Source organism: Patagioenas fasciata, chromosome 23 (genome assembly GCF_037038585.1).
Source record: "Patagioenas fasciata isolate bPatFas1 chromosome 23, bPatFas1.hap1, whole genome shotgun sequence".
Classification (NCBI taxonomy): Eukaryota; Metazoa; Chordata; class Aves; order Columbiformes; family Columbidae; genus Patagioenas; species Patagioenas fasciata.
The window spans coordinates 6,163,871-6,176,616 of record NC_092542.1 but is presented as its reverse complement, the minus strand read 5'-3'; the positions used below and the strand labels follow the sequence as shown (position 1 = coordinate 6,176,616).

The window sequence follows — 12,746 nt, the reverse complement described above, 5'->3', positions numbered from 1 at the left end:
AGCCTGCACAGTTGCACGCTTGCACACTTACGAGCATGCACAGTTGCACGGTTGCACACTTATAAGCATGCACAATTACACACTGGCGTGCTCACAAGCAAGCACAACTGCATGCTTGCAGAATTGCAGGCTTGCACGGTTGGGTGCCTGCACACTTTGCACGATCGTGCGCTTGTATGCTTGCACGATTTCATGCTTGCACACGATCGTGCGTTTGCACGCTTGCACAGTCGCCCGTGTGCATGCTTGTAAAATCACACGTGTGCCCCCTTGCACGACTGCGTGCTTGGCTGCCGCCAAACCCGCTTTGCTCGCACAAGCGCGGGCTTGCACAACCGCACGCTTGCACGTTTGCACGACCGTGGGCTTGCAGCATCGCAACGCCGTGCGCTTGCACACTCGGAACCGCTTGCACGCTCCAGCGGACACGCCGCGGCCTCTGCAGCGAGTGAGCCGCAGTGATTTATCCGGGGGTCCTTTGGAGGTGGGGAGAACACACTGGGGACCCCCGACGCGCGCCTGGCCCCCTCTCGAAAGAGTTAAAGGAGGCGGACGAGCAAGCCCGGCCCCCCGCGGCCCCATTGGTCTCCCGGGCCCGGTCCGGCCCCGCTCGGCTCCCTCCGCAGGCCGCGGCGGGAGCGGAGCGGACGGGACGGGGCTCGGCGGGCGCTGCCCCGGCGGGGCCGCGGGGGCGGCCATGGTGAGTGGGGACCCCCGGCACCCCAAAGCTGGGGGTGGGCGGGGATGCGCCACTTGGCTGGACCAGGGCGCGGGAAGACGCGGCTCCCGGGGGATCCCCCGTTGCGCCCCCAAGGGAACCCCCATTTTACCCCCTCATAGGATCTCCCTGCACCCCCAGAGGAACCCACATTGCACCCCCGAGGGACTCCATTGCACCCCCAAGGGATCCCCCTGCATCCCCCAAGGAAAGCCCGTTGCCCTCCCATAGCACCCCAAGGAACCCCCATTTCCCCTCCGTGGGCCCCCCCCCGCATCCCCAAGGAACCCCCGTGGCAGCCCAGTGCACCCCCGAGGGACCCCACTGTAACCCCAAGGAAACCCTCATTGCCCCCCTATAGCACCCCATGCACCCCAAGGGAACCCCCATTTCCCCTCCAAGGGACCCCCATAGAACCCCAATGCACCCTCAAGGGACCCCCATCGCACCCTTGGGTGCCCCCCCTTCCCCATCGACTCCCCCAGCTGGGTTTACTTTGTGACCAGAGGGTTCCCCCGCATGTGGGGGGACCCCAAAGTGGGTGTCCCCCCGACCCCCCCCAGCACCCAGCCCTTGACCCGAAGCAGCACCGGGTTTTCCTCTGCAAATAGAGGGGTACAGGGGTGCCCCCCAGCACCCACTTTGGGCGGGTTTTTTGCAAACTGGGCTCGTCCCCCCCTTATTTTTTTTACAAACTTTAACCCTTTTTTGCTCCTTTTTAAGCTTTATTTTATTCCTTTATTTTTTAAAATGCATCTGCAGCCGGGGCTCCCTGCAAAACTGGGTGCGCACCCCCCCCTCCAGCACCCCCAATTAACACCAGGGGCCCCTAATTAACCCCGGGGGTTGCTAATTACACCCTGGGCATCCTCATTAAAATCCTGAGCCTCGGTGGGTGCTGCCCCCGCTTGGGGAGGTGCAGGGGGCACCCATGGGTGCTGGGGGGTGCGGGGGTGATTGGGGGGAGGGTTCAGGATGAAACTGGGGGGGCGGATGGGTTGGGGGGAAGCGGGGGAAGCGCCATCGCCTGCGAAAGCGGCCGCGCTGCCTCCGAAATGGCGCCCGGGTGGGAATTGAGAGCGGCCGCTGTGGGGGGGTTTGGGGCGCCCCGAAACCGGGGTGAGGGGCTCCCCAGGAGCGGGGGGGGGAGCAGGGTTTGGAGTGCCCCCCCCCCCCGGATCTTCCATGGGGCGCGCAGGCTCCAAACACGTGGAGTTTATTGTTTATAAGGCCAAGAGTTGATTTGGGAGAAAAACACGCGATTTAAGGCTGTGCGGAGAGTTTTGTAAGTTATAAAGAGGGTGAAAAACCTTTGGGGGGTGGGAGGTTAAAATGTGGGTGCCCCCCTTGCACCCTTGGGTGTCCCCCACCCCGTTGGAGCAGGGGAAATGAGCTTTTTTGGTGGTTTAAGCAAACAACAGAGGTGGGGGCGGGGAGGAGGAACCAAAACCACCCGGTTTTGACCCAAAAGAGAAACGATCCCGCTTGGCGAGGTGGGGAGCACCCATGGGGAAAGTGGGGGCTATGGGTGCTAACCAGGCCAAATTAAGGGTCTGGGGGTTGATCCTGATGCCCCTGGGGGCGGTTTAAGCTCCGCTTGGGTTCTCTGGTGTCTAAACCAGGATTTTAAGCCAGCGCATCCTAGTGCAAGAAAAAAGTAGGGGTTTAATGCATGTTTTTCCCTTTTTCCCGCTGTTTTCAGGCTGGGGGAGGTGGGGGGCGGGGGGGGATTGCTGGAAACATTGAAAAAAAGGGTGATTTTCCTCAGGAAATGGAGTGAAAGTCTTGGCTGAAAACTGGGACTCCAGGAATTTGGTGGTTTGGGGGGATTTGTGTCCGGAGCTGCGAGTTCCAGCCGTGTGCAAAGTGCACACATAGGGGCTGGGGAAGAAGTGAAAGGGGATGGAAAACCAAACCCAAACCACCAGGTTTCAGCAGCGATAAAATCTTGCAGTTAAAGCTCTTTCCCTCTGTGGTTCGCAGGGCACCCGGGGGAGATTTTGGGGCTGGAAATGGAGCTTTTTGCACAACTGAGGAGGGAAACTGCCTTTTTCTTTTAACCCGTTTTCCTCCCCAGGTGGGTTTTTTTTGTGGCTTAATTAAACCCAGGCTGTGATTGGGGAGAGGCTGGGGTTTGTTATTAGTTATGCAAAGGGTTGTGCAATCGGGGAGGCCGATATGGGGGCTGAGGAGTGCACCGGGGGAAACTGAGGCACGGCTGGGCTGGGTGGGGATTGAGTCGGTGTCTGTTTGGGGACGATGGCAGCGGGATGGGGACATTAAATGGGTGCAGCCCTGAGGGTGAAGGGATGTGACCAGGGCCGCTCGGCCCAGCGGTGTCGGAGGTTTTGGGGTGCTCATCCCCTTGCTGGTTGGCTGGGGACAATCCGCTGGGTGACGGGGCCGTGCCAGGGAAGGAAACGGCGGCACGATAAGGGCCGGCTGCCAACCCACGAGGTTTCCCCTTGTTTTTCTGCCGGGGATGAGATAAGAGCCGGGCACCAGCACAAGATAACGCCCGGGGAGACGAGGAGCCGGGAGGGAGCCGAAATTCAAGGTGCTGTCGCCTGCGGGTGCTTGAGGGACCCCACGGGGTGTTTTGGGGTGCGTGGGGTTCACAGAGTGAGAGCGAGATGGTAGTTTTGGGGTGAAAAGCCAATTTTTTCCGCTACCAACCGTCCTCAGGTCCCCAGCACCGGGGTCCCTCTCCCCGTTGTGTGTCGCGGGGCCGGGGGAGGAGGACCCGGCGTTATTCCAGCCCGGGGGAGGTTGCACAACGCGGCCCCGGGGGAGAGCGAGGCGGGTTCGGGCTGCGCTCAGCGTTTGGCTCCCGCTCCCCTTCGCTCTTCCATAACCTTCCTCCCTTCGTTCAGCGCTTCGCTACCCCGGAGCCATTCGGGATTTAGCTCCCCAGAGGAGGAGGAGGCGGCTTTAGAGGGTGCGTGTTCCTTCCTCGTCCTCCTTCCTCCTCCTCTTCCTCCACCCTCTGGCGCTCAGCTCCCTTTGCCGATCTCCCCCTGCGCAGATGTCGACCTACAAGCGGGCGACGCTGGACGACGAAGACCCCCTGGACTCCATCGGCGAAGGTGATGGGTACCCCAACGGCTTCCAGGTAGGGCTGCACGTGTGTTTTTAGGGTGGGAAAAAACGGGGATTTTAGGTCTTTGCGAGCAGCAAAGGGTTTTGTGCCCAGGACCAGCTTTTCCGTGGGGCAAAGTCCGGCGTGGGCAGAGCCGCGTTGGCTCCCGCTGCCCTTTGCTCTCTCCTGGGGGCCAGATCCTGCTCAGTTGTTTGCAACACCCCAGCACCCAGATTTTCTGCTGCCCGAACCCCTTCCCGGGGTGAGCAATTATCACAGCGGTGGGAGTTTTGTCCCCGCACAAAAGGGATTAGGTTAATTCCTCCTCGGGCAGCAGGAAAGCGGCTTAAAAAAGGCCAAGGGTGGTGAGAAAAGAACCCCATGGTTGCCAATGTCCGGCCTCGCTGGGAAAGATTTGGGGCTGGAGTGATGTTCTCGGTGTTGGTTCCGCTCCCAGCCCCATCAGGCTGTGCCCAGGATGGTGTGTTCAGCCCCAAAAATCAGGGCTCCGCTGTGGTTCTTTGCGCGGTGGGGCCGTCTCCGCTGGCCACATCGGGATGTTTCCTGGGGATGTTTTTCGGTGGAGCGGGGTATCCTGTGACGGCACTTCCCGCCATCACCGTGGCCCCCACCCTGTCCCGGTGCTGCTGGTGGACGGGGACGGCCGGGGGGTCCCAGCCGTGTTCCACGGGGGCTGGGGGTGGCACAGGGTAGCAGGTGAGCCCGCCGAAACGCTCGTCCCGCTCCCTTTCCTGCCATTGTGCCGCCCTTCCTGGCCGGTTCCTGGAAGGCAGCTGCCGCCTTTCCCAGCCCAAACTGTGCCGGGGGCCAAATTTATGCCGTTGGGCTGGAGGGAGCGAAATGGGGGATGCGCCGGTGGGTTTTTGTGCCAGTGGGGAGACGACGTTGCTTTTTCCGCAGGTGAATTTCCGCGGGTCGCGGAGCAGCCCCGGGTGCTGGGCTGAGCGGACGCGGGCGGAGAAGCGGCTGGTGGTGCTGGTGGGGGTGCTGGCGGGGGTGCTGGTGGCCTGTCTGCTGGGGCTGCTCTTCCAGTACAGAGCGCGTAAGTCTTCACACCACACAGGGATCCTACACCCTCGATTGGGGTGGGTTCCTGGGGGGTTCCCTGGGGTGGGATGCTCGGGAGTGGGGTGGGATGCTAGGACACAGGACAGGATGGTCACCTCCATCCCTTGCCCCTGGGTGTCAAGCACTGGAACGGGCTGCCCGGGGCAGTGCTGGAGTCACCATCCCTGGAGGGTTGGACAGACGGACATGAGGTTCTCAGGACATGGGACAGGGACAGGGGTGGGTTATGGTTGGACTTGATGATCTTGAGGGGCTTTTCCAACCAAAATGATTCTCTGATTCTCTGCTTGAGCACAGGATGGGATGTTCACCTGCATCCTTCACCCCAGGTTGGGATGGTCAGGTGTGGGTCAGGGTGCTCGGGCATGGGGTGGGATATTTGCCCACATCCTTTGTTGTGGGGCAGGATGGAGGAGCTGAACCCATCGTTCCATCATAGCAAGTGATAAGATGAGAGGAAACGGCCTCAAGTTGCGCCAGGGGAGGTTGAATCTGGGGAACAATTTCTTCCCCAAAGGGCTGTGGGGCATTGGAACAGGCTGCCCAGGGCAGTGCTGGAGTCACCATCCCTGGAGGGCTGGACAGACGGACATGAGGTTCTCAGGACATGGGGCAGTGCCAGGGGTGAAATAACAGTTGGACTCGATGATCTTGAGGGCCTTTTCCAACCAAAATGATTCTGTGATTCCCACCCAGGGCCTCCCGCCGTGTGCCTGTCGGAATCCTGCATCTCCGTCACCAGCTCCATCCTCAGCTCGCTGGACCGGGCGGTGAATCCCTGTGAGGACTTTTTTGGCTATGCCTGCGGGGGCTGGATCAAGGCCAACCCCGTCCCTGACGGCCACTCGCGCTGGGGCACCTTCAACAACCTCTGGGAGCACAACCAGGCCATCATGAAGCATCTGCTGGGTGAGTGTGGGGGACGCTGGGAACCCCATGGCACCGAGGAGCCCCGGTGGGTCTGGGATTGCTGGGGGACGTAAGGTTGGGTTGAACCCCAGCATCAAACCGATCGGTGACGCACACGCTGCACGGACATTGGGAAACAGGCCTGGCTGCCTTCGCTCTCCTGGATGCCCCTGGGATTTTGACTGTGGTGTTGAAGCTTTTTGCTGCTGAGTAGGGGAAGGGTCTTGGCCTTGGCTCTGCGAACCCTGTGGTGATGTTTGCAGCTCTGAAATTCAAGATTTTCACCCCAGACTGCATGTAGCACCCCAGAATCACCCCAAGGATCTGTGGTTTTCCTCCCTCTGTAGCTTCCAGCCTTTGTGAGCAGCTTTTTTGGGGGGACTGGCTGCCAATCTGGCCATTTTTGGGGGCCAAAACTCCCCCAGCGGAGGGAGGATCCCGCACTCAGCCCCTGCGTGCGAACACCGAAGCCCGGGCAGCTTATCTGAGCAACCGGCAGGGACGGTTTGTTCAAGCTTTGAGCAAACAACTGGCTCCTTATCAGCACTTTCCACTGCACTGGGGCTTGATTATCTGAAAAGAGAAGGTTTGGGAAGAGCAGCGTTGTTTGGGAGCAGGGGGTGGCGCGGGAACGGCTTCATCCCCGGCTCTTCCCGCAGAAATCTGGCGCTGGTTTTACCGGGAGAAGGGACTGGGCCTCCAGCCAAGCGGTCGCGTTCGGCATTTCCTTGAATTCCTCCGAGCCGAGGGACCTTTAGTTAATAAAACCACACAGCTGGGAAGCCAAAGGTGCAAGCTGTGTCATGAGGAAAATAATAATAAGAAAGAGAAACAGCACCCTCTGGGGATGCAGAATTTTAGGGGGGGGGGGGAATAAGAGGATGGTTATGGAGGCAGAGGAGAAAAATGAGTTTATTGTTCCTTCGTGCAGCAATAAATAACACAGGGCTGGGGAGCAACAGCACGGGGGCAAGGGCAGCGCAGGGGGCTGGATGATGCTGGGAACATCAGAGCTGCTGGAAAAAGTGCTTTTTGTTTTCTTTTCTTGCTTTATCTTTCTGCTCCAAAGAGCCAGAGCTGTCGCTGCGGGTGGGAGAGGAGATGGGGGCTGCGAAGGGCTGGGGGCCATGGGATGCACAACCCTCAGGGCCTTTTTGGAGCCTGGCTTTGATAAATGAGGGTGAATGTTTCTCGGTGGAAGGGTGGGGGGTCTGGTGTGCATCGGTAGCCCCCGTAGGGGCTGGATGCCCATCCCTGGGGAGCCTCCCCATGAGCCCCCGTGGGTTTCTCCTGCAGAAAACACCACGGCCAACGTGTCGAGCGAGGCGGAGCGCAAGGCGCAGCGGTATTACCAAGCCTGCATGAACGAGAGCAAGATCGAGGAGCTGCGCGCCACCCCGCTCGTGGAGCTCATCCAAAAGGTTCGTCACCTTTGCAGAAAAATAAAATGAGGGGAAAAACTCGCTTATGGGCAGTCCAGACCCCATTCCTGGGGAAGAGCATCCCCCAGGGCAGGCGGGGAGTGAGAGGCAGGGATTTACAGGATTTATAGGCAGGTCTGGCCTTTCCTGGGTGTTTTAGCCCCATTGCAAGATGTTTTCCCCCAGAATTTGGGCATATTTAAGCAATTCCAGGTGGTTCCTTACCCAAAAGCTGGTTGCTGTCTGTCTGTCCCCAGCTGGGTGGCTGGAATATCACAGGTCCCTGGGCCGGTGACAACTTCAACGCGACGCTGCGGGAGGTGACAGCGCATTACCGCACCTCGCCCTTCTTCTCCGTATACGTCAGCGCCGACTCCAAAAACTCCAACAGCAACGTCATCCAGGTGGATCAGTCAGGGCTGGGCCTGCCCTCGCGGGATTATTACCTGAACAAGACAGAGAATGAGAAGGTAAGATTGTTGGGGAGATCTGGCTTCACCGCGGAGGTGCCGTGGGTGGGTGGCACCCACCACAATGATCCCACCATGTAGGTGCTTGCTGGGTACCTGAACTACATGGTGCAGCTGGGGATGTTCCTGGGAGGCACCGACGAGGAGTCGACGCGGCAGCAGATGCAGCAGATCTTGGATTTTGAGACGGCGTTGGCCAACATCACCATCCCGCAGGAGAAGCACCGGGACGAGGAGGTCATCTACCATAAAATGACGGCTGGAGACCTGAAGGTAGGGATGGGCTTGACCAACCTCAGCACTCTGCCGGGGTTTGCGAAGAGGGATGGAGGTGACGTGGTTCTTCTGAGGAAGCCTGATGCTGGCCAACGCCACATGGGAAGCTCTTGTGCAAGAGCTTGGCCCGTGTCCTCCTTGGGGAAATCCCACCCTGACCCGTTCCTCCCATCCCGGGCCACCCCCGGGGCCGTCCCGCTGCGGTGCTGCTGCCGCTCCAGCTGCACACGTCAGCTCGGTCACCTCCCCGTGTCCCCAAAGGGGCCTTAATGGGTTGTGTCAACATGTTTTAACACCCGCCCCACTTTCTTTTCCGTTGCGGGAGGAAATTGTTTACTCCCCTCTGACCTTTGGAGGATGCTGCTGCGATGGGAACCAGCCTCTGCAAAATCAGCTGAATCCTTCCAACAGTGGCTGATGCAGCCGCTTCCAGCTCGGGAAGCGGCTGTTCCCCCCATTTTTGGGGCTGTAGCAGCAGCGTGGCTTTTGCAGGAGCTGGCACCAGCTGTGGACTGGATGCCCTTCCTCTCCACGGTCTTCTACCCCGTGGAGCTCAATGAGTCGGAGCCCGTCGTGGTCTACGCCAAGGAGTACCTGGAGCAGGTCTCCGACCTCATCCTGGCCACCGATAAATGGTGAGAGCCCCCACCCCACACAGGGGGGTGCCTGGGGGGGCCGGCATGTCCTGCTGTCCCCACTCACCGCCTCTCACCACAGCCTCCTCAACAACTATATGATCTGGAACCTGGTGCGGAAAACCAGCCCCTTCCTCGACCAGCGCTTCCAGGATGCTGAGGAAAAATTCATGGAAGTGATGTACGGGACGAAGAAGGTGAGGGGGGAGCCCCCAAATCACTTTTAAAATGGTGATAGATTTTTAAGAAAAGTCACCATCATGTCACATCCAGATAGAAGAGATGTGGGGCAGGTTTTGGGGTGTCAGCTCTGGACCACATCTCTGAGGGGTGGGAATGTGGGGGGCTTTGGCCGTGCCCCCACCCACGGCCGCCTCCTGTCCCACACAGACCTGCCTCCCGCGCTGGAAGTTCTGCATCAGCGACACGGACAACAACCTGGGCTTCGCGCTGGGGGCCATGTTTGTCAAGGCCACCTTCGCCGAGGACAGCAAGCAGGTGGTACGTCCCCAGCGAGCAGCGTGTGAGCCACCACCGCGGTGGATGGTTGGGCTAGCCAATGTTTCCCTGCCCACCTTTTGTCTGCTCTGCATCTCCGCTCAGTGGGTTTTTCACCGCTCTACGTGCCGTATTGGCTTCCTGGCCTCTTCCTCAATGGCGTGAAGGCTCGTTGGACCCTCGGGGTGGGACGGTGGCTCTCCGGGCTGACGCTGTGCCGTCTTGTTTTGTTTAGGCAGAGGAAATGATTGCGGAGATTAAAACAGCTTTCAAGGAAAGCCTGGAGACGCTGCAGTGGATGGATGAGGAGACGAGGAAATCGGCCAAAGAGAAGGTGAGGAGGTGCTGAGGAGGTGACAATGGTGGGACCCATCTTTCCATCACTGGCACCAACAGCACTTTGGGTCTTGTCACCACTTCAGGCAGATGCCATCTACAACATGATCGGTTACCCCAAGTTCATCATGGACCCCAAGGAACTGGATAAAGTCTTTAATGATGTGAGTTGGTCAGATGTCCCCTTTGTCTCCTATTCCCTCCTCTACTAGCAGGACACGTGCCCACCACCATGGCCTCAGGGCAGCCTTGAGCACTAGAGTTCTTCCAGAAGGGTCTCACCGGTGTCCTTGGCCCTTCTCTGGTGGCTTCCTGGAGAGCTGCAGGACAGTCATGGGGTGACTGGGGTTTGGGATCCCTGCCCGGGAAGAGGAGGAGCGATTTTCTATAACTGTGATTCATCACCCTCCCGAGACTGCAGATGTTGGAGAAACGAGCAGTTGTAACTCAGCTGGCTCCGAGGCTCAAACGTGACCATGGAACATGACCGTGGAGGGAGGGGCGAGGCCAGGCAGTCACCACGTGCCTCTCACCTTCCTTTTTTGCAGTACGAGGCCACGTCCGACCTCTATTTTGAGAACGTCATGCAGTTCTACAACTTCTCGGCCAGGGTCACTGCCGACCAGCTCCGCAAACCGCCAAACCGGGACCAGTAAGTCCTCAGCTCCACTTCCTTGTTGCGCTTACCGGTTGGAGTTTGGTGTCCACCAGGCCATGCTGGGCCTGGCGAGTTAAATTTGGGCTGATGGCTTTGCACCATAAGAAGCAGATGGTGTTGGGGCGAATGTTGTCGATGGGTTTGTGCTGCCATGTTGGCCGTGTCCATGTCCCCGCAGGTGGAGCATGACTCCTCCAACTGTCAACGCCTACTACTCTCCCACCAAGAACGAGATCGTCTTCCCCGCCGGCATCCTCCAGGCCCCTTTTTACACCCGCGCGTCTCCCAAGTAAGAGCCTCAGGAAAAGCGGGCAGGGCAGGATTCCCAGATTTCCTCCCCTCCCAAAATTTGAGGCTACGTTCCATGACTGTGGGGAGCAGTGGCTGCTCTTTAAATCTCAGCATCACCCTCCTGCAGGTCGCTGAATTTTGGAGGGATTGGCGTGGTGGTGGGCCATGAGTTGACGCACGCCTTCGATGACCAAGGTATGGCTGGGGACAGGCGGGTGGGCTGCTGCTGGGGTGGCCGTTGAGGTGACAGAAGGACCACTCGCTGTGTTTTTTGGCAGGACGGGAATACGACAAGGACGGCAACCTGCGGCCCTGGTGGAAGAACTCCTCGGTGGAGGCCTTCAAGCGGCAGACGGAGTGTATGGTGGAGCAGTACGGCAACTACACGGTCAACGGCGAGGCCATCAACGGCAAGCACACCCTTGGGGAGAACATCGCCGACAACGGGGGCCTCAAGGCCGCCTACCGGGTAGGTGGGGAGATGTGATGGGTGGCACGAGGTGATGGGATCGGTGTTGTCCCCTGAGCCCACTGTGCTCCCCGGCCTCCAGGCGTATCAAAACTGGCTGAAGAAGAACGGCGCGGAGGAAACGCTGCCAACCCTTGGCCTCACCAACCACCAGCTCTTCTTTGTCGGCTTCGCCCAGGTAGGTTGCTCAGTGGTGGGCAGTGAGGATGGACACACAGGGGCGTTGGTTTTTGGGGTGTCCAGATGGTGTGATGGCAAAACTGAGGTGGCAGTGATGCCGCGTGGCAGGTGGAGAACCAAATCAGGGCGGTGCTGGTTAAAAAGCAGGACAAACCAATGCTTGAGCTGCGTTGGTGCCCGTCGCGTGAGCAGGGAGGTCCATTTCGGCACCGAGCGGCGTCTGGTGGTTGCGGACACCGGCACTCGCGTCTCTCGCCCTCCGGTTGCAGGTGTGGTGCTCGGTCCGCACGCCGGAGAGCTCGCACGAGGGACTCATCACCGACCCCCACAGCCCCTCACGTTTCCGCGTCATCGGCACCGTCTCCAACTCCCGGGAGTTCGCGGAGCATTTTGGCTGCCCCCTCGGCTCCCCCATGAACCCCCCCAAAAAATGCGAAGTCTGGTGACGGGCGAGTGCCCGAGGGAAGCGGCTGCTGGTTGTTTTGTCCACCGCCGATGGCTGAATTTCCCTGCTCATTTCAAGAGGCTCAAACCACTTCTCCGTGCAACAAACTGCCCAGATCTCAGCTGGAGCGTCCCAAATATCGTCCGAGGTTCGATCCACTGTGAAAACGCCTCATCTTCCCACTCGTTTGTGAAACGGCTTCTATTTGGGGGTCTTTTCTTTCCTACCACGTGCATCCATGGGCACTGTCCTGAATTTACAAATGCAAAGCAGCAGCCTGACCCCCACCCTGGCAAAATGCCTCTTTTTCTGAGGTGATAAAGGGAACGCTGGGACACTGGGGGTTTGGCTGCACGTTTTAATACACCTGACATACCCTCCTCTCTCCAAAGATGCGCACATGAGGATAGAAATATTTTAAGATATATTTTTTTTCAGGGCGGGGGGAAATATCTATATATTTTTCATGTGTTGTGGAATACACTGGAAAATTTCAGGGAAAATGCATTTAAAAGCCTTTTTTTTTTAGTTGAAGATTAGTATATTTATTGTTAATGTTGTTTTTTACTCAGTGCAGCTGTAGGCGCAGCATCCTGTGTGGCAGTCCCGTGGCTCTGGAAGCTGGATCCCGGGTTTCTCCGGGAGGGCCTGTCCTTGGAGGGGAAACTGGGGACAACAGGGACATTTGGGATGGGGCTGGAGGATGCCACAGGGCTGCGACTCCTGGGATTAGCTTTAATTTCGGGGCGCAAAGGGAAAAGTTGACGTGCCAAAGATATCACCGAGGCGGTGACGGCGTGGACAAAGCGCCTGGTTGTCCCTCCTGTCTCCTCTGAAGTGATGTCGGCCACGGTTTTCCAGCAAAAAGCGTCCCCAGACAAGCGCAGGCGGTTCCTGCCGCAGCTTCGCTCACCGCTGTACCCAGCCCGGGAAACTGCAAACCCCAAAATCGCCACGCGGCCCCAAACCTCCGTCCCTCCCGTGCGAGATCAGGCAGGGATGGGGGCGAGGGCCTTTCTTAAAGGTTCTTACGTTTTTCAATCTTCCTTTTGCGGTTCTGAGAGGAAAGCACTGACGGTAGCTCAGGCGCTGCGTGTTGTCCGCGCGGCGCCTTCTTGCTCTAGACGGAAAGCAAAGATGTAAAGGGATTTTTAATATTTATATGTAAAAGGCGGGATGGGGTGGAGGGGGGGGATTTTTTTGTAACTATTTTTTCACCCTACACGTGGGGCTTATCGTAATTGAAATAAATACTTTTTACTGGGTCTGGAA

The 12,746-nt window shown here is 58.6% G+C and overlaps 1 protein-coding gene across 14 annotated transcripts; it reads left to right on the top strand.

Annotated features, from left to right (window-relative positions):
- Nucleotides 1-588: 588 nt before the first annotated feature.
- On the top strand, nucleotides 589-12,746 carry ECE1 (endothelin converting enzyme 1). 14 transcript variants are annotated; one of them, XM_065855422.2, is made up of 21 exons: nucleotides 589-700; nucleotides 2,702-2,795; nucleotides 3,211-3,275; nucleotides 3,592-3,656; nucleotides 3,744-3,830; nucleotides 4,719-4,860; nucleotides 5,583-5,795; nucleotides 7,092-7,216; nucleotides 7,474-7,686; nucleotides 7,768-7,959; nucleotides 8,455-8,597; nucleotides 8,680-8,794; nucleotides 8,988-9,098; nucleotides 9,331-9,429; nucleotides 9,518-9,595; nucleotides 9,980-10,083; nucleotides 10,268-10,378; nucleotides 10,508-10,575; nucleotides 10,659-10,849; nucleotides 10,932-11,027; nucleotides 11,299-12,746. In XM_065855422.2, the coding sequence occupies exons 5-21, from the start codon at nucleotides 3,744-3,746 to the stop codon at nucleotides 11,473-11,475; spliced, it is 2,265 nt and encodes a 754-aa protein (XP_065711494.2). In that variant the 5' UTR covers nucleotides 589-700; nucleotides 2,702-2,795; nucleotides 3,211-3,275; nucleotides 3,592-3,656; the 3' UTR covers nucleotides 11,476-12,746. The 14 variants fall into 14 exon arrangements, with proteins under 14 accessions (XP_065711494.2, XP_065711490.2, XP_065711495.2 ...); XM_065855418.2 differs by having other exon boundaries at nucleotides 3,206-3,275; XM_071798479.1 differs by lacking the exon at nucleotides 589-700 and adding an exon at nucleotides 1,853-2,003 and having other exon boundaries at nucleotides 3,206-3,275.